This window comes from Mobula birostris, chromosome 26, assembly GCF_030028105.1.
Source record: "Mobula birostris isolate sMobBir1 chromosome 26, sMobBir1.hap1, whole genome shotgun sequence".
Taxonomy (NCBI): domain Eukaryota; kingdom Metazoa; phylum Chordata; class Chondrichthyes; order Myliobatiformes; family Myliobatidae; genus Mobula; species Mobula birostris.
In genome coordinates, this window is record NC_092395.1 from 44,307,905 (window position 1) to 44,334,868 (window position 26,964).

General features: G+C 40.9%; 1 protein-coding gene across 2 annotated transcripts in view; it reads right to left on the bottom strand.

Annotated features, from left to right (window-relative positions):
- LOC140188301 (ELAV-like protein 1) overlaps positions 1-26,964 on the bottom strand; it is a 45,304-nt gene that overhangs the window by 11,071 nt on the left and 7,269 nt on the right. Inside the window, exons 2-3 of one of the 2 annotated variants that reach the window (XM_072244410.1) lie at positions 23,952-24,178; positions 2,139-2,242 (exon numbers count right to left, since the gene is read on the bottom strand). In XM_072244410.1, coding sequence (XP_072100511.1) covers positions 2,139-2,242; positions 23,952-24,162 — 315 coding nt within the window. In that variant the 5' untranslated portion in view covers positions 24,163-24,178. Of the gene's footprint in view, positions 1-2,138; positions 2,243-23,951; positions 24,179-26,964 lie in introns of those variants that run through there. The other variant, XM_072244411.1, reaches the window with a different exon arrangement.

Sequence of the window (26,964 nt, forward strand, 5' to 3'; positions counted from 1 at the left end):
TATGGGTTAGAAACTCCACATGACTCAAGGGCACCTTAGCAAAGAGGCCCAACAAAAAAAACTTACAACCTTAGAAAAGATGGTGGCTGCAAGAATGCATCCAGCAATAAGCTATAACAATCTGTATGGATTCCTATGTGCTATGAAGACCAGCATTGGTTCAAACACACACGGGCCTGTCCTGCTGAACCAAGATAAAAGAGCTTATCAAGGAGAGTGAGACAGTCAGCAACCACTGCCAAAAATATCCTCAAATCCACCAGATAAAGTATTAGCCAATAAAATCTCACTACTATAAAATGACCAATGAGTTAGAAAATAATATTATTTTTCAGCAAATAGTATAATTTCTATAATATGGCAGAAGAAATAATTATACAATTATATTACCTTATCTGCATCAGCACAAAAGTCAGAGAATCTTAGTAATGCCATGGTCATGGCCATCCTCAGGACAGAATCCAAACTGATCACGAAAAGTACAGGAGGGCTCTTGCTGCCTGTCACAGGTAAGGTCATTGCAACAACTTTGCTCTGCATAGTGGTCAAATAGCTATTGAACGGCAGCGCGAATTCTTCAAGAGGTACAAAGAGGCCACTTGTGAGACAACTCCAAATAAAATGCAGGGAAGTGTCAAATACTAGACAGCCTTTCTTAATCTTACAAAAGATTTTTACGACACCGGCCAAGGGGGAGTTCCCAATTTGACAGTCCACAACAATTCATTACCTTTCTGCACCTATTCTACAATAACAGGCAAGCTCTGATTTTATCCAGTAGGAATACCATGCAGACTGAGATCAAGCAAGACCATGTCAATACTCTAACCCTCTCCTCAATCCTCCACACCATAATTTTCCACCTCACCTCCAAAAACTGTTCAATAGTATGCAACTAATCCACAGGATGAATGTAAAACTACCAATTCCATCAGCTCCTCTTTTAGACCGTAAGACCATAATACATAGGAACAGAATTAGGTCATTCAGTCCACAGAGTATGCTCTGCCATTTCGTCATGGCTGCTCCTGGCTCTCACTCAACCCCATCCAACTGCCTTCTCGCCATATCCTGTGATGCCCTGGCCGATCAGGAAACAATCAACATCCATTTTAAATGTACGCATGTACTTGGCCTCCAGCACAGTCTGTGGCAGAGCATTCCACAGATTTACTATTTTCTGGCTAAAAAAATCCCTCCTTACCGCTGTTCTAAAGGTTCGCTCCTGAATTTTGAGGCTGTGCCCTCTAGACCTGGACCCCCCCCCAATAGGAAGCACCCTCTGCACATCCACTCTATCTAATCCTCTCAATGATATCCCCCCCCCCACATTCTTCTAAATTCAAGTGAGTACAGGCCCAAAGCTGCCGAGTGCTTAAATGTTAACCCCTTCATTCCCGGAATCATCCTTGTGAACCTCCTCTGAACTCTCTCCAATGACAACACATCCTTTCTTTGATATGGGGCCCAAAACTGTTGGCAATATTCAACAAAGTGTGGCCTGACTACTGTCTTATAAAGGCTCAGCATTATCTTGAACAAAGGTCACTCTCATCTCAGTTATCCAGCTGTAGTATGCAGGTGACTTCTGCCTGTATACACACTTGGAGGCGGCCACTAAACACCCATAAGGCAAAGCGTGTGTACCAATCTTCCTCACTGCACACTACTACTGCTCAGCAACTGCAGTTGTCATCAAGCTCTGGCATCTCAGGCTGTTTTTTTTAAGGACTGTATAGAGTGCATATTCTCCCAGTGTCCACAGAAGTTTCCTCTAAGAGCTCCTGCTTCCTTCATAGGTGAGCTGGTTGCCAAGAGAATTAGGTAAGTGTAGGTGTAAATTACCTCAAATGTGAGAGGGAGAACCAGAAGGGATGTTAATAGGCACGCAAGGAAAAATTATAGGGAAACATTTAAGGTAATAAAATTACCTTGAGAGCTGGCAAAAATTTAATGAGTGGAATGGCCTTTTATATCATTAGGAAATATGGAAACAATAAAGGTACACAATGAGTCCCTGGGAAATACAGATCAAAACTTTGGGAGCCAATACCTCCACAAAAAGTTAGATATACACCTACACGTATATATATATATATATATATATATATATAAATAATGTTGCTTTGAGATCTTACCTTTATAGTTTTTGATTGCAGCCTCAGACCATTAAGTGTATTAATAGCTCTCTCTGCATCTTTAGCATCCACATAATTCACAAACCCATATCCGAGGCTGTGACCTATTTTAAACAAAGTGTTGTCAGCAAAATCCCAGTTAATATTTCTTTAGCATTATCTTCGTTTCATACTTCCAGTTTTCACTTAAAGTAATTTGTCAACTGTATTATAGGAAAATAACTGCTACAGGTGCACTACCAACTATAATTTTCACAAAATCCGCTGTCCATTTTGTTAATAATTCCGGGGCATGTATTGCATATACAATCCACTACAACATCTAAATAAAACTCAGGAGTTGAGGTATAAGAGACTGGTACAGTGAAGCAGCTCTCTCATTCAACACTAATTTTTTTATAAAAAGCCTGCCTAGAGCAGGAGTCAAAAGACTATGCATTACATGTTTCCTTCTGGATTTTCTTTTCTTTTCCAAGCATCTACACATAAAAATTGTAAGCAAAATCAGCAGTATGGTAAAACTTTAAAAAAAAATATTGCACTAAATTTCAAATATAGATCTATACTAAGTGAATGTAGTAAACCCCATAACTCATAATCCATCCTCAGACCAAATTGAAACTGCAATATAAACACAACAAGTACATTGTTAGATCTATCTTCAGCAGTATACTACTAATTTCTACAATTTGCTTCGCATTTTCTGTTCAAGTAGCTGATCGTCACATCAGGTACAATAGACTGACCCTCCTGAACAGCGGAAAGATGGTATTTACCCACTATGTGCCGCCTTTCCTACACTGGGAACCCCTGCTTGCGCAACCCATGGGAGACTCATCTCCTACACCACCACTAACTCGGAAGAAGCGCCGGAGGCAAGGAAGAAGGGCCAGCATCCTGGTGAGGCTGCGATGGCATGCAAATTGGCTGCCGCTCCCTAGCATACTCCTGGCTAACTTTCAGTCCCCGGACAACAAGCTGTGCGAACTGAGAGCCAGAATCTTCTATCAGCAGGAAACAAAGGAATGTAATGTTTTGTGCTCCGTGGAGACCTGGCTGACAGAGGAGATACTGGACCATGTTATTGAGCCCTCTGGGTTCTCCCTGTTCCCAGTGGACAGGTCAAATAACCTCTCTGTGAGGAGGAGGGCTATGCTTCATGGTCAACAATGCTTGGTGCGACCCCCACAATGCGCATGCTCTCAAATCGTTTTCTTCCCTAGACCTGGAATACCTGGTGCTGCCCTGCAGACCCTACTGGCTGCCTAGGGAATTCATGGCTGTTATCATCACAGCGGTGTACATCCGCCGCAGGCTGAAACTGACCTGGCTCTCAAGGAACAGTATGACAGAGACTGCACACCCAGAGGCTGCTTTCATCGTCGCCGGTGACTTTAATCCAATGTCACGAACAAAAGTCTCTCTGAAGTTTTGTCAGCACATCCAGGTGAGCACCCATGGGGATAAGACACTTGACCACTGCTACGCTCGTTCTGCAACGGTTACAAAGCTCTGCTTCGCCCAGCTTTCGGAAAATCAGACCACTCTTCGATTCTGCTTTTGCCAAAGTACTAACAGAAGCTGAAACAAGAAGCGGCCATAGTTAAAACCGTCCACTGATGGTCTGACCAATTGGCCTCCATGCTGCAGGACTGCTTCGATGACGTCAACTGGAATGTCTTCCATGATGAGAATGTCTCCGAGATCACGGATGGAGTCACCTGCTTCATCTGGAAGTGCACCGACGATGCTGTCCCCCAGAAGTCGGTCAGGAGCTTCCCAGACCAGAAACCCTGGATCAATAGTTCCGTGCAAGCAGCACTTAGCGTGCAACATAGAGCTTACATTGCCAGCAATCAGCTGGAGATCAAGAAAAACGGCTACGATCTGCACAAAGCTATCAAGGCTGCGGAACAACAATACAGAAACAAGATTGATCAAGATTCACAATGAATAGCATTCATGACTTGTGGTGAGAGTTGCATACCATTGCAGACTTCAAAGCCAAACGTAGTGGTGCCGCCAATATCCCGGCCTCTCGCCCAGATGAGCTCAATTGCTTTTACACTCGATTCAATGTCACTAACCCCGAACCTCCGAAGAAAGCCACTACTACAACCTGCAACCTGGCCATCTCTGGTACATAGATGTTTCCAACGAATGGATAGTCGCAAGGTTGTGGGACTGGATGGCATCCCAGGGAAATTACTCAGGATATACGCAGCACAACTGGCAGGTGTGTTTACAGACATTTTTAATATCTCCCTCTCCCAGTGTAGGGTGCCCTCTTGCTTCAAATTATCCAACATTGTCGCTCTACCAAAAAAGACTAAGGTAACATGCCTGAACGACTGGTGTCCTGTCGCACTCACCTCAATAATAAGCAAATGCTTTGAGAGGCTGTTCAAGGATTACATCTGCAGCTTGCTACAATCCAAACTGGATCCCCTACAATTCGCCTACTGACATAACCGATCAACAGACGACACAATAGCTACTGCTCTACATACTGTCCTTACACATTTGGAGAAGGAGGATGCTTACATGGGAATGCTGTTCTTGAGACTACAGTTCAGCATTCAACACCATAATTCCATCCAGGCCCAACAGGAAGCTCAGAGACCTCGGCCTTGACCCTGTCTCATGCAGAACCCTGTTCTATTTATTATAAATTACAATGATTGTACATTTAGACAGAGACATTAACATAAAGATTTTTACTCAGGTATGTATGTTAAGGATGTAAAAAATAAAGTCAATTCAGTGTACATTTACTAGAAAAATGACAACACTGGGAAAACACAAAAATACATTTGTTGAAATTTCAACATTTATATCATTAAGTTAGATTTTCATACACTTAATTTCTTGCAACCCCTGTGGACGAGAACATGGACTGTAAGAAAAATGAACAAACTGACCATGGTAATGTTGTATATGGGATCATTCATGCTCAAGAAGAGAAAAGGAATGGAATTGTGAAAGGGCACACATTGAGGGATAATATTATGTAGTATAGGTTCTGAAGGCTGTGCTTCTTTCTTTAAGCTGGAGAGGAATTAAGGAAGGAACAACATAGTTGTCATAGTTCATATCATAACTAATGACATAGATCGTTGTTAGGTCGCATCTGGAATTTCCAGTTGGCAGACGATTTCCCTCCACGCCGCTCTGTCCTGACACTTGTCCACAACATCCCTAGTCTTGTCCAGCTTGGTCCAATCCTTGATGTTATCCAGCCATGTTGTTTTTGCCTTCCTCTTCCTTCCTTCCTTTCCCTCCACCTTTCCATATAGCAAGTCCTTCAAGATATTATCTCTCCGCGTAACGTGTCCACAGTAAGTAACTTCTAACTTCATAATCTTCTCCAGCAATATGTGTGCTCTAACAACTTCAGACAAAACCCTCTCATTTGAAACTTCCTCTAACCAGCTGATCTTCAACATTCGTCTATAGCGCCACATTTCAAAAGCATTAATTCATTTCATGTCACCCTTCTTCAGGGTCCATGTTTCTGATCCATACCTCAGAAATGACCATACATAACACTCGAGGAAGCAGATTCTACTTTGAACGTCTACCTTCCGATTGCATAGTAGATCTTTTAGCTTCATGAACTGGGTCTTAGCCATATCTATTCTCCTTCTGATCTCAACTTCACATTCACATTTGTCATCTGTCAGACAACTGCCAAAATATTCAAACTTTCGCACCTGTTCAATGTCTTATCCATTCACTTGTAACGATATCATGAATGAGCCTTTAATGTTTGTTTTGCTTACCATTTTGTTTTCTTAGGGTTGATTTTAAGTCCATAGTCAAGGCTTTTCTCATTCACTTTATTCAGCATAATTTGCAGTTCGCATTCGCTGTCAGCTAACAACGCAGTGTCATCCACATACCTGATGTTATCCACCTTCCGGCCTCCGACTGGAATACCTGTCTCCTGAAGGTCGCATTCCCGAAAAATCCATTCTCCATAGAGGTTGAACAAATCCGGCGATCCAACGGTCTTGCCTTACGCCTCATTTAATACATGCCCATGGTGATAGCTCATTTTCACCCTGACCACCACTTTCTGTTTCCAATACAAGTTCCTTAATATCTGCACATTCTCCCATCCCAGATCATACTTCTATTACTTTTTCATGTCTTACTTTATCAAAAGCCATTTCATAGTCAAGAAAGCATAAGTAGATGGTCTTTTGTGCCTCAATGCATCTCTCCATGATGTTTCTCATCGCAAATATTCCTTCCCTTGTTCCTGAGCCTTTACGAAAACCAAACTGCGTTTCTCCAATTTCATTGCTGATTGTACCTTTCATTCTGCCAAACACCATTTTCAACAGTAGCTTGACGCAGTAAGACATTATTGAGTATCGTCCTTGGCTTTTTTGGTAAGGCGATAAATACCGATTTGAGAAAGTCCTCCGGAGGATTTCCTGTCATGTAACTGTTGTTTAATATCACTAAAAGGTTCATTTTTCCCTTCGAACCAAGTGATTTCAGAATTTCAGTGGAAATCTTATCTTCACCAGCTGCCTTTCTGACTTTTAGACTCCAAGTTACACTTTCCATCTCTGACATCAATATTTTAGGTTGATTAGTCATTTGATTTAATTCTGGTAAATCCTCAATCCTGCTGTCTTCAAATAATTCCGAGATGTACTACACTCATCTGACCATAATCTCTTCTCTTTCATAGCATGGATTACCACTACCGTCATCGATACACCCAGTTGATGGCACGGTTCTCTTTAATTTTGTCATATCCTTTACCTTTTGGTGAAGGTCTCTATAATCATAATTTCGTTCATACTGCTCAATTTCTTCACACTGTTCATTTATCCAATTCTCTTTCGCTTCCTTGCATTTTCTTTGAATCCAAGTGGTGTAGGGCTTTGTATTGTTCATTTTGCCGATGTTTTACCTTTCTTCAGTTAACTTTCTCAACTCATCGGTAAACCAAGGGTTATGTCTTTTGCTCTTTTCCCAAAAACCCAAAGTCTTTTCCACAACTTGTCACTGTTGTTTTAAACTCTTCCCAGATACTCTCCACTGCCCGTTGCTACCCTTGTCATCTAAGACTGAAAACCTATTCTCCATTTCGACCAAATATTCAATCTTTTTTGCTTCATCCGTAACGAGTAAATCAAAGTCTATCTTATTTGATGGTTTGACATAGATAGGTCAATAAAAAGAGATGCTTCTGTGGTGTTATTTAAAGTTAGCATACAAATTAAAAAGCAGACCTACTAAGATAATAATCTCTGGATTATGACCCAAGCCACAAGTAACGAGGCAATAAATTCAGAGAGCTGAAGGTATCGCTCAAAGATTGGCACAGGTGAAAGGGATTTCAATGTGGGGTTCTGGCACCTAGTCTGAGGCAGAAGGTGCTGTTCTTTTGGAATGGGTTTCACCGGCATCCTGATGAATCAAATGATAAGAGTGAGTGAGTGGGAGTGTGAACGTGAGTGTGTGTATTCGCGTGCTCACTGGACGGAAAGCAGAGTTCAGCTGAAATGAAATTTAGATACTTAAAGGGAAATGTCAGGGCAATAGAACATGGTAGGGAACTGGATAATAACTTGTGTCTGTTAGAAGAGGGCAGAGAATACAAACATAGGAATATGATTCCAGTTAGAATTAGAGAAAATGTAGCAAAAGGATATGAGTTTCTGAATACTTAACGCATTCCAGACAAGATTAGCAGAAGTAAAATTAAATGGGTATAATGTAACCGCTGTTACACAGATATGACTGCCAAGTGACCAAGGCTGTGAATTAAATATTCCAGGACACTATCAGAAGATAGACAAAATGGAAAAGAAGTAGTGCTGGTAAGAGAGAATAGGACAAAGACTGAAGGGGGAAGAAAACAAAGACAAAAGAGAAAATGAAAACGAGTTCAGCAAACAGAAGAATGAGAGAAAGTTAAGTGACAACCAGCCATTGTCTATTGGACTACAAATATCATTGGAAAACACAGGGCAGAGCATCAGGACATTAGTGGCACAAATATCTAGAATGTAATAATCACATGAAGCTTTCAACTACACGTAGATATAGCGCACAGAAGATGCTTTCTTAGATCAGTACTTTATGATAATGAACCAACAAGTGAACTGTTTAGTTAAAATTACGTACAGGTGATTCTCAATTTTCACTAACCCCACAGTCTTCAACTTACAAATCAATTTTCTGCTATAATAAATAGCATGTCACATTCCATCCACTGGAATAGTGCACCAGAACACACATAAGCTTAAGTACAAATTGTGAAATTTTAATTATAAAGTTTCAGTTAACATTTTTCAGGAACTCATCCTTTTCGTACATTGGATAATGACTATACTGTGCAATGAGAAAGGGTTAATTAATAATTTAATAGTTATCAGGAGTAAGATATGTAATTTTTTGGAATTTCTTATTAAGATTAAATCCAAGTTTGAGGCATGAGGTGTGGCATGGATAATTGAAAAACTACATTACAAGGAACAGTATACATGCAATGGATAAGATTTAATTTTATAACTTAAGGGACAACTACCCACTAAAGCTCAGGATTGTGAAAATACTCAAGGGAGAAAAACCCTAGGTTGCTCAACCTTTCAACATTGATATGTAAAAGGAAAGAATAAGGATATAAAATGTTGCGAGAAATACAAGTTTCCAAAGATATGAAAAACAGGAATATTTAGCAAAAATTAAAGCAGGCCTCTCATAGAAACATGGGGAATTTATTTTGAGTAAGGAAATAGACTGAGTAATTGAACAAACATATTTGCTTTCCTCTATGGAAAACAGGAAGGCTTATTCAGAAAGTTAGAAGGCATGGGATCCAGGGAAGTTTGGCCAGGTGGATTCAGAATTCGCTTGCCTGCAGAAGGTAGAGGGTCGTGGTGGATGGAGTACATTCGGATTGGAGGATTGTGACTAGTGGTGTCCCACAAGGATCTGTTCTGGGACCTCTACTTTTCGTGATTTTTATTAATGACCTGGATGTGGGGGTAGAAGGGTGGGTTGGCAAGTTTGCAGACGACACAAAGGTTGATGGTGTTGTAGATAGTGTAGAGGATTGTCAAAGATTGCAGAGAGACATTGATAGGATGCAGAAGTGGGCTGAGAAGTGGCAGATGGAGTTCAACCCAGAGAAGTGTGAGGTGGTACACTTTGGAAGGACAAACTCCAAGGCAGAGTACAAAGTAAATAGCAGGATACTTGGTAGTGTGGAGGAGCAGAGGGATCTCGGGGTACATGTCCACAGATCCCTGAAAGTTGCCTCACAGGTGGATAGGGTAGTTAAGAAAGCTTACGGGGTGTTAGCTTTCATAAGTCGAGGGATAGAGTTTAAGAATCGCGATGTAATGACGCAGCTCTATAAAACTCTGGATAGGTCACACTTGGAGTACTGTGTCCAGTTCTGGTCACCTCACTCTTGGAAGGATGTGGAAACATTGGAAAGGGTATAGAGGAGATTTACCAGGATGCTGCCTGGTTTAGAAAGTATGCCTTATGATCAGAGACTAAGGGAGCTAGGACTTTACTCTTTGGAGAGAAGGAGGATGAGAGGAGACATGATAGCGGTGTACAAGATAATAAGAGGAATAGATAGAGTGGATAGCCAGTGCCTCTACCCCAGGGCACCACTGCTCAATACAAGAGGACATGGCTTTAAGGTAAGGGGTAAGAAGTTCAAGGGGGATATTGGAAGGTTTTTTACTCAGAGAGTGGTTGGTGCATGGAATGCACTGCCTGAGTCAGTGGTGGAGGCAGATACACTAGTAAAGTTTAAGAGACTACTAGATAGGCATATGGAGGAATTTAAGGTGGGGGGTTATATGGGAGGCAGGGTTTGAGGGCCGGCACAACATTGTGGGCCGAAGGGCCTGTACCGTGCTGTACTATTCTATGTTCTATGTTCAAGAAAAATTCCCAGTTGAAGAGAGCAGGTTTACATTGAATCAATTGGAACATATTTAACACCAATAAAACCAGTGTTAGAGAAGTTAATGAGACTGGAAGCAAATAAACTCCCAATATGTGTCTTAAAATTCCCACAACTTTGAAAGAAGTGAGTATACAGATAGTGGAACCTTTGGTTATTGTTGCTTTGTAACTCCAAAAACTAATCGAAAGAAAAACACAGAAGCCTGGAATACATGTCCAATTACTCTTCTCATTAATGAGGCATGTATATATAAAATTTATGTATGTTGTGGAGTGTGCTGCATTGTGATGTGTAAGGAGAAAACTGGAAGGTTTTGATTCAGTGTCAGTGTAGTATGTTCTGCTGACAATACTCGCAGTGTATTCTAAAGACTCTAGACAAACCTTTCCATCAAGCCAGTTGTAGCTGGGTGGTGCAGTGAAGATGCAATATGTCTTATTCCGCTTATTTTCAAGAATTGACTGAAACTTTTCTGCAACAAACTTTGGACCATTGTCACGAAGAGTTCTGGAACACCAGTCCTGGAAGAGAGGCTTCTCAACATATACAATGTGCGATGCTACAGTGGAGGCCATTGGGAACATTTCTGGCCGCTTTGTAGCTGCATCCACTACTGCCAAGAAATTTGTGCCCATGAACGGTCTGGCAAAACCCAAATGTCAGGGCAATGCATGCCATTCCCAGGAATGGAGAGGCACTGCTCCTGACCTCTTCCGGATGTATTGACATCGCAAACATTGCACAGCAAGTTCCTCACAAACAAGAGAAAATCTGCAGTTGCTGGAAATGTAAGCAAAACACAAAATGCTGGAGGAATTCAGCAGACCAGGCAGCACCTATGGAAAAGGGTACAATCAACATTTCGGACTGAGACCCTTCAGCAGGACTGGAGAAAAAAAGATGAGGAGTAGAGTAAAAGGTGGGTGGGGGGGGGGAGAGAAACACAAGGTGATAGGTGAAACTGGGAAGGGGAGGGATGAAGTACAGAGCTGGGAAGTTGATTGGTGAAAGATACAGGGCTTGAGGAGGGGGGATATAATAGAAGACAGAAGGCCACGAAATGAAGCAAAGGGGTTAGGAGCACCAAAGGGAAGCAATGGGCAAGCAAGGAGATAAGATGAGACAGGGAAAAGGGGATGGAGAATGTTGAAGGCGGGGGGGCATCACTGGAAGTTCGAGAAATCGATATTCATGCCGATCAGGTTGGAGGCTACCCACACGGAACACAAGGAGTTGGTCTCCAACCTGAGTGTGGACGCACCGCCACAGTAAAGGAGGCCATGGATAGACAAATCAGAATGGAAATGGGAAGTGGAATTAAAATGGGTGGCCACTGGAAGATCCCACTTCTTCTGGCAGATGGAGTACAGGTGATTGGCGAAGCAGTCTCACCGATACGCAGGAGGTCACACCCAGCAGCACCGGACACAGAATATGATCCCAACAGACTCACAGGTGAAATGTGCCCTCACCTGGAAAGACTGTTTGGGGCCCTGAATGGTAGCGAGGGAGGTGGTATAGGGGCAGGTGCAGCATGTGTTCCGCTTGCAAGGATCAGTGCCAGGAAGGAGATCAGTGGTGAGGGATGAATGGACAAGGGAGTCACGTAGGGAGCTATCCCTGAAGAAGGCAGAAAGTGGTGGTGGTGGGGGGTTGGTGGAAGATGTGCTCGGTGGTGGGATCCCATAAGTTCCAGAGAATTATGTGCTGGTCATGGAAGCTGGTGGGGTGGTAAGTCAGGACAAGAGGAATCAAGGAATCCTAACCCTAGTAAGGTAGCGGAAGGATGGGGTGAGAGCAGATGTGCGTGAAATAGAAGAGATGCTGTTGAGGGCAGCGTTGATGGTGGAGGAAGGGAAGACCTTTTCTTTGAAGGAGACATTTCCTTCGTTCTGGAATGAAAAGCATCATCCTGAGAGCAGATGCAGCAGAGACGGAGGAATTAAGAGGAGAGGATGGTATTTCTACAAGTAACGGGGTGGGAAGAGGTATAGTTCAGGTAGCTGTGAGAGGCTGTGGGTTTATACTAGACATCAGTAGATGAGCTGTCTCCAGAGAAAGTCAGAGGGATTGAGAAAGCAGAGGGAGATGTCGGAAAGGGACCAGATAAATTTGAGGGCAGGGTGGAAGTTGGGAGGCCAATTCGATGAAGTTCCAAATGGGTGCAGGAAGCAGCACCAATGCAGTAGTCAATGTAGAGTAGTAAAAGTGGGGAATGGCCACCAGTGTAGGCTTGGAACAAGACTGTTCTACGTAGCTGACAAAAAGGCAGGCATAGCTGGGATGCATGCAAGTGCCCATGGCTGCACCTTTTGTTTGAAGGAAGCTGGAGGAGCCAAAGGAGAAATTATTGAGAGAGAACAAGTTCTGCTAGATGGAGGAGAGTGGTGGTGGAGGGGAACTAGCCTTCCATTGTAAAAATAAGCTGATAGGGGCCAGGGAACCTGAAATCATTGAAAAGATCCAGAGTGTGTGAAGTGTCACACACGTAGGAAAGGAAGGACTGAACTGGGGGGTATAAAACAGAGTCGAGGTATGCAGATACGAGTTCAGTGGGGCAGGAACAAGCTGAAACAATGGGTCTACCTGGACAAGGGGGTTTGTGGACCTTGGGTCAGAGGTAGAAACGAGAGGTACGGGGTGCGGGAACTATGAGATCGGTGGCAGTGGATGGGAGATCCCCAGAGCTATTAAGGTCGGTGGTGGTGTGGGAGACAATGGCCTGGTGCTCCTCAGTGGGGTCTTGGTCAAGAGGTAAGTAAGCAGAGGTGCCTGAAAGTTGTCACTGGGCCTCAGCGACAACTCTCAGGTCAATATGTCAGACTACTACAGCATCCCCCTTATCTGCAAGTTTGATGGTGAGGTTAGGGTTAGTGCGAAGGGAGTGGAGAGCAGAGAGTTTGAAAGGAGTGAGGAGTATTGAAGTCAAGATGGTTGTTGTCCTGATGGCAGATGTTTTGCAGATGGCAAAAGCAGGCAGAAGACCAGGGCAGGGTATCCAGGAAGAGGAAGGTTGAAGACGGAAAAGGAATCATTGCTGCGGGGTGGAGAGTCCTTGCCAAAGAAGTAAGCTCGGAGACAGAGGCAGCGGAAGAAAAGAGCAGCATCGTGGGGAGGGCTGAACTCACTGAGATGTGGGCACAGGGGGACAAAGGCAAGGCCCTTGCTGAGGACAGAACGCTCTGCCTCAGAGAGGGAAAGGCCAGAAGGAACAGTGAAGACCTGGCATGGGTGAGAGCTGGGATCAGCAGGGGGAAGGGAGTTGGTAGTGTCTGAGGTGAAGACGTCTGGAGTGTTCAGGGATCGTGGAGTGAGAGTAAGATGGGAGTTTCCAAGGACCCAAAAGCTGGCGGTGGGACCTGACAGAAACGGGATTGCAGAGTGGTGGTGGGGGAACGCGAAACGGGGGTTCCAGTGGCAGCAGTGAAGAACTGGCCCGGAGGTCAAGGCTGGAGTCGGAGTTGGAAGTTGGCACTTTGGAGGTGTCCAAGGTCATTGGAACCCGCATTAATGGCAGTCGAATCTGGGTTTTGAATCTGCTCTGGATTTTTAGAGCTGTTGAGGTCTGTAGTATGGATCACGGTCTGGAAACAACCGGGCCTGCTAGCGCTGGAGACGGCAGGTTCTGTGGTCCATAGACATGCGATCTTCCGATCCTTGCAGGACGTGAGAAAGACAAGGAATCTGCAACTGAAAGCATGGATCTGGCAGAGGATAAAGTAGCAGACAAATCTACTACAGGTGCCAGAGAGAATCTGGAGTTATGGAAGCGACTGGGATAGGGACACCAAATACCTCCTCATGGGAAGGTGTGATGCATAGAACGTGGTGGGAAAAGCTGGCAATTGAATGCTGGGGGTGGTTTGAAGTAAACAGCTGGGAAGTTGATTGGTGAAAGAGATACAAGGCTGGTGAAAGGGGAATCTATTAGGAGAGGACAGTAAGTTGCTCGATTTGCTGATCTATCCTAGGCCACCAAACAAAGATTTGGGGCAACATTTTCCTTTTGACCACGCCTAGCTGACTTGCATGTAGCTCTTCCAACACTTCAGCTCTCAGCTTGGATGGTACACCGACTCTCAATCTCCACACAAGTCAACCTGTGTCAAGGGCATGTTCATCCTGGCGCTGCATCAGGGAGAATACATCAAGATAAATGTCCTCTTTAATAATTTTTTAGGTACTTCCTTTTTCAAGGGTAAATGGGACAATCCATGAGCATTTCCATGAGTAGCTGTCCTCACGAATTTGATCTTGTAATCGTGTCCTCCAAGAAACAGAGCCCATCTCTGCATTTATGTTGCTGCGGTTTGTGGAACACCCTTTTGTAGACTGGCTGATGGTGTTGTGCATCAGCACCGCACTTCGAAACAAATGGTCCCAGGTTTGAATCCGACTGGCTCTTTGCACTCTTTCCATCTATGCTGGGTTGAGGGTCGAGCTAGCAACTCGGCCCTGCAAAAAAAGATAAATGCTAAAGAAACAGCACGGTTGCCACTCAATGTGCCACAAGGCACAGAAAGGAACAACAACTTCTGTGAATTAAAAATGGACACTAATGATCATTAATGAGGGTAAACTCTCTCCCATACATGTACTGGTTGAAACATTTTGCATCCCAAACCAGACTGACATCTCTGTCAATCTATGTGTAATTTTTTTTCTGCAGTAGTAAGGGAACATAATGCAAAGACTATGGGGCATTTACTTCCATCACTCATAAAATTTGACATGACTGCACTGGTACCATAAGGTGAGGTATCACAAGGAAGTGTACAGTGCCTGACATCACCATTTCCTTTGTCCTTTGGAAAATAACCTTACACTGTTTGTCAGTTGCCATATCTTCCCAAACTGCAGTAATCAGTTCAATAGATGGATCAGGCTTGGCAGATTCACAACTGTGACACATCCTTTGGCCTTGGGGCATCCACCACTACTTGAATTTTCTCAGCACAATTGTGTAAACTTTGTGTGTCAATGGTGTGATCACAGTAAGTGATGCTTGCCTTGAATTTAAACTTGTTGCGTCATGCTCTGAGCCCATAATCTCCTAATCTTTTTAACAGTGTCCTTTGGATTTTAGAGATGTTCTTTGTCATCCTCACTGGTAACAATGATGCCACCCAGGTGAGTGCCTGGGCAGCCATAGCTTTCCATGGGTACTTATATTTATACTTTATACTTTATTGTCGCCAAACAATTGGTACTAGAACGTACAATCATCACAGCGATATTTGATTCTGCACTTCCCACTCCCTTGATTACAAATATTAAATATTAAAAATAGTAAAAATTAGTGAACATTAAAAGTTTAAATTATAAATCATAAATAGAAAATAGAAAAACGGAAAGTAAGGTAGTGCAAAAAAACTGAGAGGCAGGTCCAGATATTTGGAGGGTATGGTTCAGATCCAGGTCAGGATCCGTTCAGCAGTCTTACCACAGTTGGAAAGAAGCTGTTCCCAAATCTGGCTGTACGAATCTTTAAGCTCCAGCACCTTCTCCCAGAGGGAAGACGGACGAAAAGTGTGTTGGCTGGGTGGGTCATGTCCTTGATTATTCTGGCAGCACTGCTCCGACAGCGTGCGGTGTAAAGTGAGTCCACGGATGGAATATTGGTTTGTCTGAAGTGCTGCGCCGTGTTCACGATCTTCTGCAGCTTCTTTCGGGCTTGGACAGGACAACTTCCATACCAGGTTGTGGTGCACCCTAGAAGATACTACTCTACCTTACTGTAGATACTACTCTACCCTAGTGCAGATACTACTCTACCCTAGTGCAGATACTACTCTGAAAATAACCCTATAATAGCAATAAAGTCCCTGTTGAGTGTTTATGGTGAGAAACACGTTGGACTCTCATTCCATCTCCATCTCTAGGTAGACCTCAGGGAAGTCCACTTGGTGGATGTTTTTTCCCCTCCAGAAAGGTTTGCAAAGATATCCTCTATCCTAGGCAGAGAGTATTGATCTACTTTCAGGACTGGGTTAATGGCGACCTTAAATCACCACAGATCCTGATAGACCCATCTTTTTTGTCTACTGGGACCACTGGTGTTGCACATGGAAAGAATTTCTCCATGCGATCTAGGTCACTGGCTACTTTATCACAGATGGTATAAGGAACTGGGAGGGCTTTGTAAAACTTGGGTGTGGCATTTTCATTTAACACTATTTTATTCTTAACATGTTTGAGTTTACCAACGCCATCCTTGAACACTGCTAGGGCATCATCCAGTCACTTTCTGTTGATTCTATTGCAGGGAATGTGGCATGCAAATTGTGGATGGATCTACAATCAAGTTGTAGTTGCCAGACATCCTAACTCTCCCAGAAGTTCCGGGAGTCTGCCACAAATTGATAGTGGCTCCCTGACACCCAGAAATTATATACAATATGCCAGAAATCGATTTTTTTGAGAGGGAGTGCGAGAGCGAGCATCCTGATTGGTCTCTCTTCGTGCTAAGTAGACCTATCAGTTTTCTCTGTGGGCAAGCTTTACAGTAGACCTCAAAAATAATGACAGTGTTGCTTGCTGCACTGTTTGCAACAGTGACTTTTCTATTGCCCATGGTGGGTTAAAATGTAAAAAAACATGTTGAGGTGAGTTTAACAGGTGTCATTTGTTCATTAGCATAGCTAACGTTATTTAAACTAGCTGGCGAGCTGCTAAGGAGCTACTCTATTGATGTCCTACGTGATGAGGCCAAACTCCCTGCAGACTTACTTAAAGTTGTAATAGAATAAACATGATAATATAAGTACATATTCTAATGTCACATTTTCTGCATATACCCAACTTGGTTAGACAAAATTATTAAACAAGGTATTACATACACCCTTGGAGGTTGACCGGAGGGGCCGGGTGGGGGGCAGGGGTTGCTACCTCCCTGAACTGAGTTGCTCAACTAATCATTGCCCCACAATGCTGGCTCTCCTGATTTTACCACATACAAGATCAATGTGGCTCGTTGGTTATTGTATTTCACTGTTACGAAATGTCATTCCCAGTGGAAGTATCTTTTCTCCAGTACAAGTTGTTATTTGGGTATCTGTAGGCTTCAGTTCTGTAGGCATCTTTGAAATGCCATTCAAACTCATTTTGTGGAATGACTGAAACAGCTGAGCTAGTGATCAATTCCATTTTATTTAATTTACTATTCCTTGTATACGAATCACGTAATGTGTATGTGGATGAAACTCAAGAGAAAGGGCAAACTAGCTATTGCTATAAGAAAACGAGTACTAAAGAGCTGACTTGATGAAAAATGGCCTAATTCTACTCCTACGTCTTATGGACATCTTTGTGAATTATACAAGGCCTTCATGACACTATACCTGGAATACACAGGACAAATCTCCTCCTAAATTCGAAGGTTATTCTTGTGAAAGAGAAAATGCAATAGATTCCTCAGAATGATTTCTAGGATGATGTATTTGTCATAGAAAAATAAGAGATTAAGTAGATGAAGGTATGCTCTCAAGTCTTGACAAATAATCACATAAAACATATAAAATTCTTTTGAGGCTTGATGCGGTTGATGCAAGCACATTATCTCACCTTGTTGGGGTGTTTAAACAAATGGCTGACAAAGTTGGTGAAGGAATTATCTCCCAATGGGATAGTAAAGTTTAGCTGCCGATATTCAAGACAAAGATCAAAACAATTTTTGATTATAGATATCTTATGAATATAGGGTACGTGCAGGGAAGTGATCTTATTGAATGGCAAAATAGGTATGAAGGACTGAATGGTTTCCTACTGTTCTAATGTTTGAGAATCTATTGGGAATGACAATAACAGTGTATGTTTAAGTAAAGTGGAACCCTGTGGGACCCAGCTTCAATTAAATCATATCAATTCAGGAACAAAGTTTTGATCATGCATTTATATAAACTTGAGTCTTTCTAGCAGTTCTTGCTTTATTTCAGACTTACAGGAATGCAGTACATCGGCCCTCCTTATCCGCGAGGGATTGGTTCCAGGACCCCTCGCGGATACCAAAAAACGCGGATGCTCAAGTCCCTTATTCAACCTGTCTAAATGCGGTGGACCTTAGAACCCGGCGTCAGAGCTCTGAATCCGCAGTATTTCTGTTCACGAAAGTAATCACAACTACGATTTAAAATAAAGTGGAAATAATAAAGCCATCAGAAAGAGGTGAAACGCCGTCGGTCATTGGAAAAGCGTTAGGCTACAGTCGATCAACGATCGGAACAATTTTAAAGGATAAAGTGAGAAAAGCCCTGCCCCGATGAAAGCTACAATTATTATTAAGCAACGCAGTGATATAATTATTGGGTTTTGGGGTTTTGATCCTCCACATCAAACCGGCACGGATGGATAGCGCGCTCGAGAGCGGTCTATCACTGGAACGAACATAGGAATTTCCGTTTCCGTGCCCGGCGCTGAAACATACATTTCTTTAAGTGTTTTATATGTAGAGAAAGGTAAAATATATACTATATACTAAGACAAACGTTTGACTAACTGACGCTAAATAATACCGAATGTACCTGTTCGAACTTACTAAGAGAACTTAGTTTTTTTCGATCCCGATCCACGATAACCTACGCACATCCTCCCGTATACTTTAAATCATCTCTAGATTACTTATAATACCTAATACAATGTAAATGCTATGTAAAATAGTTGTTATACTGCATTTTTTTTTAAGGGAATAATGACAAGAAAAAAAAGTCTGTATATATTCAAACAAGTGCTGGAAGAGCACTTCCGGGTTTTCTCAATTCGCGGTTGGTTGAATTCACGCATGCGGATCTCGCGGATAAGGAGGGCCAACTGTACTTTGCTCTATTTAGCCGTACAATTAGAATGTGCTTAACGGTTAAACATTTTTGTTAATTTCTAATGAAATAAAGTAAGTGTCTTCTTCAAATGATCATTAAGGATTCAATTTGATTCTATTAACTGAGTGATGGATCGATATTTATTTACTCGCAGTCCACTGCTGACCAAAATCTGAAACAAAATATGCCACTACAAGTGATATTAACTCAGCTTAAAGCACAGTCAAATGGAGTCACAACACAAAGGATAAATGACCACCGAACAGAGAAAATATTACAGAACACAGAAATGTTTGTGATGTTCCAGGGGCAATATATACCTTAATAAATCCCTCCCTTAGCTTAGGAATCTTTTGTAGAGCAGCATAACATTTATCACTGAACATGTGCAGAAATCAGGGTTGAATAACCAAACACAAGGGCTCTACTTAGGTTTCTGTAAACCTGTCCATCTCAAACCAAATTAACGTAGCCCGCAATAGGGAATCAACCTTTGTTCGCAATTTGCGCAAAAGACTGTCTAGATTTGCATAATAGCAAAATGGCAAAAAACTTTTAATAAAAACTCTTGTTTCCTAATTATTTCATGTCTAGACTTTATCTTCAAATAGTTAGAAAATTAGGCTTTGTATTGCATTGTTTTGTTCAAACGGTAAATACCTTCATACAAGCATGTTTACATTTAAACTAAAATTTTAAGTTTAAGGTGGCAAAGCCATATTGCAATACATGGCAAATGTTGTTCATTTTAGTGTCTATAAATTAGTTTATTGTTGTTCTTTATCAACACACAAGGATCAAAAGCTTAGCCTCTTTTTTTTGTAAAGTGACATTGTTAAGACCAGATTTGAAACAGCACTTCAAAATTATGAAATTTCTTGCAGTCAAAAAAAAGTGCAACAGATGTTAGATGGCTCCTGCCAATGACCCAGTAGGTAAATAAGTATGGAAAGTTGCAACAGGCCAAATAATATCAGGTCCATTCAGATGATCAGCTGACATGGTTTGGAGGCTGGGGATATGGAACCAAGGAAGAAGGTAGGTAACATAGCTCAACATTCTATCCTGATTCTTAACACAACTTTACTGTATAAATTTTGGGTTACTGCATTGGTAACTTTCCCCTTCTCCAGGTAAGGAAACCGGAAGCCCAATTTTAGTTTTCTCATTTGAGATTGGCAAATTGGTAATTATCACACTAGATTTACCACTAAAAATGTGAACAGTATACAGTCCTTCCCAAAGTTCTATCATTTTCCTGCCTACATGCTGACACTATTGTAGCTCTAATCCTTACCTAAAATGTACTGCACACCAAAGTGGGAGATAGTTTATTACTGGGAATAGAACTAAAATAAATAGAGGCATAATCACTGATTCTACCCATCCCCTCATACCCAGAATGTCAGCAAGGATGGGGGGGGGGGGGGGAGAATGTTGGAAAGCAGGGTGGTGATATTGGGCAGCAAGTAAAATAACTCTTCCTTCACATACCAGAGTGGAGGTCAAATAAATCAAAGTCTTTATGACTCAAAGTTAACACACATGCTAATAGAAGAATGAAGATAAAGAAACAAAATAAATCAAAGTATGTAACTGTGACTGAAACAAAATTAATGAACAGTCAATACTTCTCCTTTATTGGATACACAAAATATAAAATTTAGCTCCTGCACCAACCACCATTTCATAATCTTTTTACTTAGGAATTATTACATAGGAACAGTCTTGGCTTTGTGGAAACCAAAATTGGTTACTCTCACTCAAAATACATTACACATACATGCAAAAAAAATATATTTTAAAGATATATTCAGAGGCAATGCACCTCTTACAGATACCATTCAGCAAAGAAAATGAGAAAATGAGAAAATGAGGTTGGAGAAGCATTTTTACAACCTTGCAAAGTCCTGTTTAAATACAACTGTCCAAAGGATTTATGATGCAGTTGCATAAGTTACATATGCAAAAGATCTCATAATTAGTAGCACAACATTAAAGACAAGCAAATTCCAACCCCAGCCTGCAAATCTTGGAGTAACTAACACAAGAAATTCTACAGATGTTGGAAACCCAAAGCAACACACACAAAATGCTGGAGGAACTCAGTAGGCAAGGCAGCATCTATGGAAATAAACAAGCAGTTGACATTTCAGTCCGAGACCCTACATCAGGTCTGGAAAGGAAGGGGAAAGAGACCCGACTAAAAAGGTGGAGAGAGAGGAAGGAGGATAGCTAGAAGGTGACAGGTGAGGCCAGGTGGGTAGGAAAGGTAAAGGGATGGAGAGGAAGTAATCTGATAGGAAAGAAGAGTGGACACGGGATTACTGAACAGTATCCTTACTGAGATATGCTAATACCATCGCTGAACAAAATCTGTACAGCTCCCAAATGAAACAAAATGGGAATTGTACTGTCCAAAAGATGTGAATAAATTAAAAAGGAGGCACTTTACATTCTTTCCTATTTAGTCTTATCTATACATTTAAAATACGCTGTCTTCTTGGGTAAAAAAAATTGAAAAAAATTTCAAAAAGCATTTTTTTGATTTATGATAACATCTGTTACCGAACAAGCAGAAATATACTTAGTTTTAAGTACTCAATACTTTAAATGTAAAATACACAACAGCTTGGTATCATCTGAATGAGATTATTTAGCACACTCAATTTTAATTCAGTTAATTTCAATTTCATAGCCTATATTTAGTACTTTATGGACAGCACAGCTATCTCTTTATTTCCTCTTTCTGTTAAGATAGTGAAACAAGGGCAAATGAGGGTCTCTCACAGAATTAATAATAGGGAATAAAGAAATACACAAAAAACTGCTAGAAATACTAGAGCATTAGCGAGGAACCAAAGGAAATCAGTACCAGTCAATAAAAAGCATTGAAAAGTAGGGGAGACAAAGCAATTAAATCTTAATTACCTACATCTCAGAGTTTTGGGAAGTGGCTAGTTTTAGTGATTGCATTAACTATCAGTTTGCAATATTCCACAGAACTTGGAGTGTTTGCTACATATTGGAGGGAAGTAAATGTGACCTCAATATTTAAGAAAGAAAGGAGAAAGAAAGTGAATCACCAACTATCAGCCTAACGTCAAAAGTAGGGAAAAACTGAACCTATAATATAATAACATATTGGGTAACTAACTGCAGACTAAGAATAGTCAAAAAATTATTAAAACAAAATCAAAGAGAACCAATGCATGTCACGTATTTATATTTAGAGTTAGTTTTGGATAAGGCCACATACAGGCATTCTGTCAAAAAGGTTAAAGCACAGGGAATTGTCAAAAATGTGTTTATTTACCAATTCTAAATCAATGCCAACAAAAGCTTAATGGGAACAAACTAAATTTTCTCAGAATGTGACTAGTAAAGTACCACGATCAATGATTGGAGCTGATTTATACGAAATTTGGCCAAGAAACTAAATATCATACATCCAAGTTTGCTGCAATACAAAACTTGAAGTGAAGAGGAGAACATAAACGGGGCTTAATGACGCAAGGACAATCTAATTAAGTCAGCAAGAATATGCGGAAAAATGTGAGATAGGTACTTTAATGCAAATAACAAACACTGAGAATTAATAAAATGAACAGAATATGAAATGTTGACATTCAAACATTGAACATCCATGTAAATTCTGATGGAATGCAGGGAGTTCATAGGGATATGGATGCAAAGTGATTGGGTGAGGACAAAATATGGAAAGGTGAGGTCATCCACTTTAGTGGAAAAGTAGAAAAGCCGTGTTTTTATTAATTATTATCGGATTGAAAAGAGCACACAAGAACCTAGGTGTCTTTGTAAATGAACTAGTGAAAGCTGATTCAATTAGAGGCAAACAGCATGTTTAATATTACAAGAGGGTTTGAAATGAAGGTAAGAGCAAATTAAATGCCTTACTGCAAATATATAGGGATTTGCTGAGAACACACTCAATACACTTGGTCTTGCCAAGAATTTGCCATAAAAATGTGCAATGGCAAATCAGTTGCTAAGACAGGAGGTCAGCCATATGAGAAGAGACTTAGCCTGTACAGTCCTGTGTTCAAAAGAATTAAAAGTGATCTTACTGAAACTTATAAAATTCTTACAGGCCTCAACAGATTGGACACAGGAAAGGCATTTCCCTTGTCTGAGAAATTTAGAGCTGGTGTCACCCTCAGAGTACGAGGTAGGCTGCTTACGACTGAGACAGAGAAAATATCTCTGGTTAGTAGATGACAAAGCTTTGTAATTCTGTACCTTGGAAGTGGTGCCTCAGTCACTGAGACAATTCTAAAGCGGGACTGGACTTCTTACCTGTTTTTTTTAATATTAAGCGATTGGGGACAGTGCAAGAAAATGGAGCTTAGATAAAAGACAAACCATGACACTAATGAATAGCTGAGCAGACTGCTACTCGGCAAGGTGGTAAATGTTTTACAGAACATAGAATAGTACATCACACTACAGGCCTTTCAGCCCACACTGTTGTTCCAACCTTTAAACTTACTACATAACCTAATCCTTCCCTCCCAGAGCCATCCTTATTTCATGCAAATATAATCAATATCTTTCTCCTCAGTTTGAATTAAATGACCAGACCAGGGGTAGCCAACCTTTTGCACTCCATGCATCAATTTTTTCACTCACGTGTTCAGATGCACCATACAACTCTTGTACCCCCATTCAATTCTTGTAAAAATATGTTAACATAAAACTCGTGCGTGAAAAAAAATCACATCTGAACTCGTCCATGAAAAAATTGACGCATGGAATGGAAAAGTTTGGCCACCCCTGGACTAGACCCTTTAAGGAATAATAGACAAATACAGTTGAGTTTGCTTACCAGATGCACTCTGGCACTCGTTGGTAGCTTATTCAAGCCTTCTAACATTTCAAATTTGAATATACTAAATGCAATACTCCAGAAACTAACACCAAGTTCAAAGGAATTCATAAATATAACCTCACTGGCTACCAAACTTTTAAGTACAATCTAAGAATAAAAATGTTCCATTGGCCAAAGCTTTACCAAAATGCCCTTACCTGCAACCTTGTCACGAATGAGTTTGGCTGACTCCACGTCACCAATGCTACCGAAAAGACTCCGTAGCTCATCCTGTGTCATGTTCTGTGGCAGGTAGTTGACAATTAAGTTAGTTCTTGCATTGTCATCCCCATGATCTTTGCAATCTTCAGCCATGAGATCAAGCCCTGCTTTGCAACCGTTACTATAGCAGGAGTGGCCGTTTGACATTTCATAAAAAACTTACCTGTGAAAATAAAACATATACATACATGACCAGTCTATGAAAGAGGCAAGTCAGACAAATGACATACGAAATGTAATACAGAAGCGTGACGTGGAACAAAAAGGTTAGCCAAAGACATCATGAATAAAATAGGTGCTATAAGGATTAGCAGAAACATCTCTGTGAAGGAGCGTACAAATTCTTGAAAGTGCAGGGATACGCTGAGTATGTAGTTAGCAAAGAATCCAGGATTCATAAATAGAGACAAAATTATACTGAACCCGTACAAAGCAGTTGTCACAACAGGAATAATGCATTCAATCCCAGTGACAGATTTGATATACAAGATCATAACTCATCTAGATGAAATATAAAGAAATTTGTCCCATAAGCAGATGGTTCAAGAGCAATGGAGATAGATTAAAATTCTGAGCATGAGGCATAAAGGAATATGACCAACAAGCTATTTTTGTTATGATCTAGAATTTATTGCCGGTAGGTACAATAGAAACTAAAGGTAACCAGATAAAACTTGGAGGACACTGAATGAAGTGGGGGAAATTAAACGGATGGGATCACTCTCAATTCCCAATGCATGATGTGAATGTTCTGTTTATCCTAAAAATAAAGTGAATGTCAATTGCACTGTTGTTTTAAAAAATACAGTAATAAATAAATAGCAATAGAATATTAACAGCATCAGCAAATTCAGCTTGAAAACTCTTCCAAATTGGAAAAAATCTACTGAATGCACCTGACTGGACTTACACATACTCATACATGGAAACACCGCAACAATTTTATTTTACTCAACTGTATTTCAGTTTCCAATCACAACAGTTACATACAGTGATCCATGCAATCTTGTTTTTAAAATCACTGAGGGCGTCAATCCTTTGATATTGAAAGTATACAGGGAAATTGTGATTGTTGTATATGAGAGAAAGTTAATTCTGAATACTAGATCAAATTAAACCACAACTACAGAACTGAGATAAGATGCAGAATAAGTTTTGAATTGTTGACAAGTTCCTGACATAAAACTAAAAATTATGCAATTATCAAAGCAGCAGCAAAATGGTCAGTAGTTTCCAGAAAAGAATGAACTAAATGGAGCTTCCATATCCATTTTACTGATTTTTATTGCGGACCGGTCTGTTGGGAAGGTTTAAACTAATCTGGCAGGGGTAGGGAACCAGAGTGATAGGGCAGAAAATAAGGCAGTTGATACACAAATAAATGCAGTGTGTAATGAGACTGTGAGAAAAGATAGGCAGATGACATAGCAAAATTGCAGTCACTAGGACGTGTTAGTGTGTGTCTTTAAATGAAGTAAGTTTGAAAAAGTTATAGCAAAAATTAATTGGAAGCTGGAGATTTGGGAAGCTTTTGAAACCCAACAAAAGGCAACTTACAAAGCAATAAAGACAGAAAAGATCAAATATGAAAGTAAGCTCGCCAATAATATAAAAGAGGATATATAAAAAGAAATGAGACAACAAAAAGTGGCTATCAGACCATTGGAAAATGACCTAGGGGAAAAAGCAATGGAAGAGATAAAAGAAATGGTGGACAAACTAATATTTTGTGGCAGTCTTCACTGTGGTAGATACCAGCAGTATGTCAGAAATTCAAGTGTCAGGAGGCAGAAGTCAGTGTAGCTATTATTACTAAGGAGAAGGTGCTTGGGAAGCTGTAAGGTCTGAAGGTATATAAATAAACTGGACTAGCCTTGCACCCCAGTACTGTGAAAGTAGTAGCTGAAAGGATTGTAGAGGCATTAGTAGTAATGATCTTTCCAAGAATCACTACATTCTGGAATGGTTCCAGAAGAACAGAAAATTACAACTGCCCCTCCACTCTTTAAGGGAGGGAGGCAGAAAATAGGAAATTATAGGCCCATTCACCTGACTTCAGTGGTGGAAAAGATGTTGGGAGTCCATAAAGGACGAGGTTTTGAGGTCATGAGGCACATGATGAAATAGACTGAAGTCAGTATTGTTTCCTTAAGGGGAAATTTTGCCTGAGAAATCAGTAAAAAAAATTCTTTGAGGAAACAACAGGCAGGATAGATAAAGAAGTTGGTGGATGTTGTTTACTTAGATTTTTAGAAGGCCTTTGACAAAGTACTGCACATGGCTGCTAAACAAGGGCCCGTGGTATTATAGGAACGATACTAGCATGGATAGATTGGCTAACCGGCAAGAGGCAGAGTGGGAATAAAGTGAGCCTTTTGTGGTTGCTGCCGGTGAACTGTGGTATTCTGCACGGGTCAGTAATGGAATCACTTCTTTTCACATTACAATTGCAAGAGAAAGCTTGTGAATCCTTTCCAATTACCTGTTTTTCTGCATTAATTACTCCTAAAATATGGTCTGATCTTCATCTGTCACAATAATAGATAAATACAATCTACCTAAACTAATAACACATAATTGCACTTTTCATGTCTTTATTGAACACGTTGTTTCATCATTCACAGCCCATTCTGAAAAAAGTTTGTGAATCCTTGAATTTAGTAACTGGTAGAATCTGCTTCAGCAGCAATAACCTCCACTAGACATCTCCTGTAGCTGCTGATCAGACTTGCATAACAGCGAGGAGGAATTTTAGACCATTCCTCTATACAAAACTCTTTCAGTTCATCAATATTTCTGGGACACCTCGCGTGAACAGGCATCTTCAGGTCATGCCACAGCTGCTCAATAGGGTTAAGTTCTAACTTGACCATACCAAAACACAAATTTTCTTCTTTTTAAACCATTCTGTTGTTGATTCTCTTTTGTTTTAGATCATTGTCTTGTTTA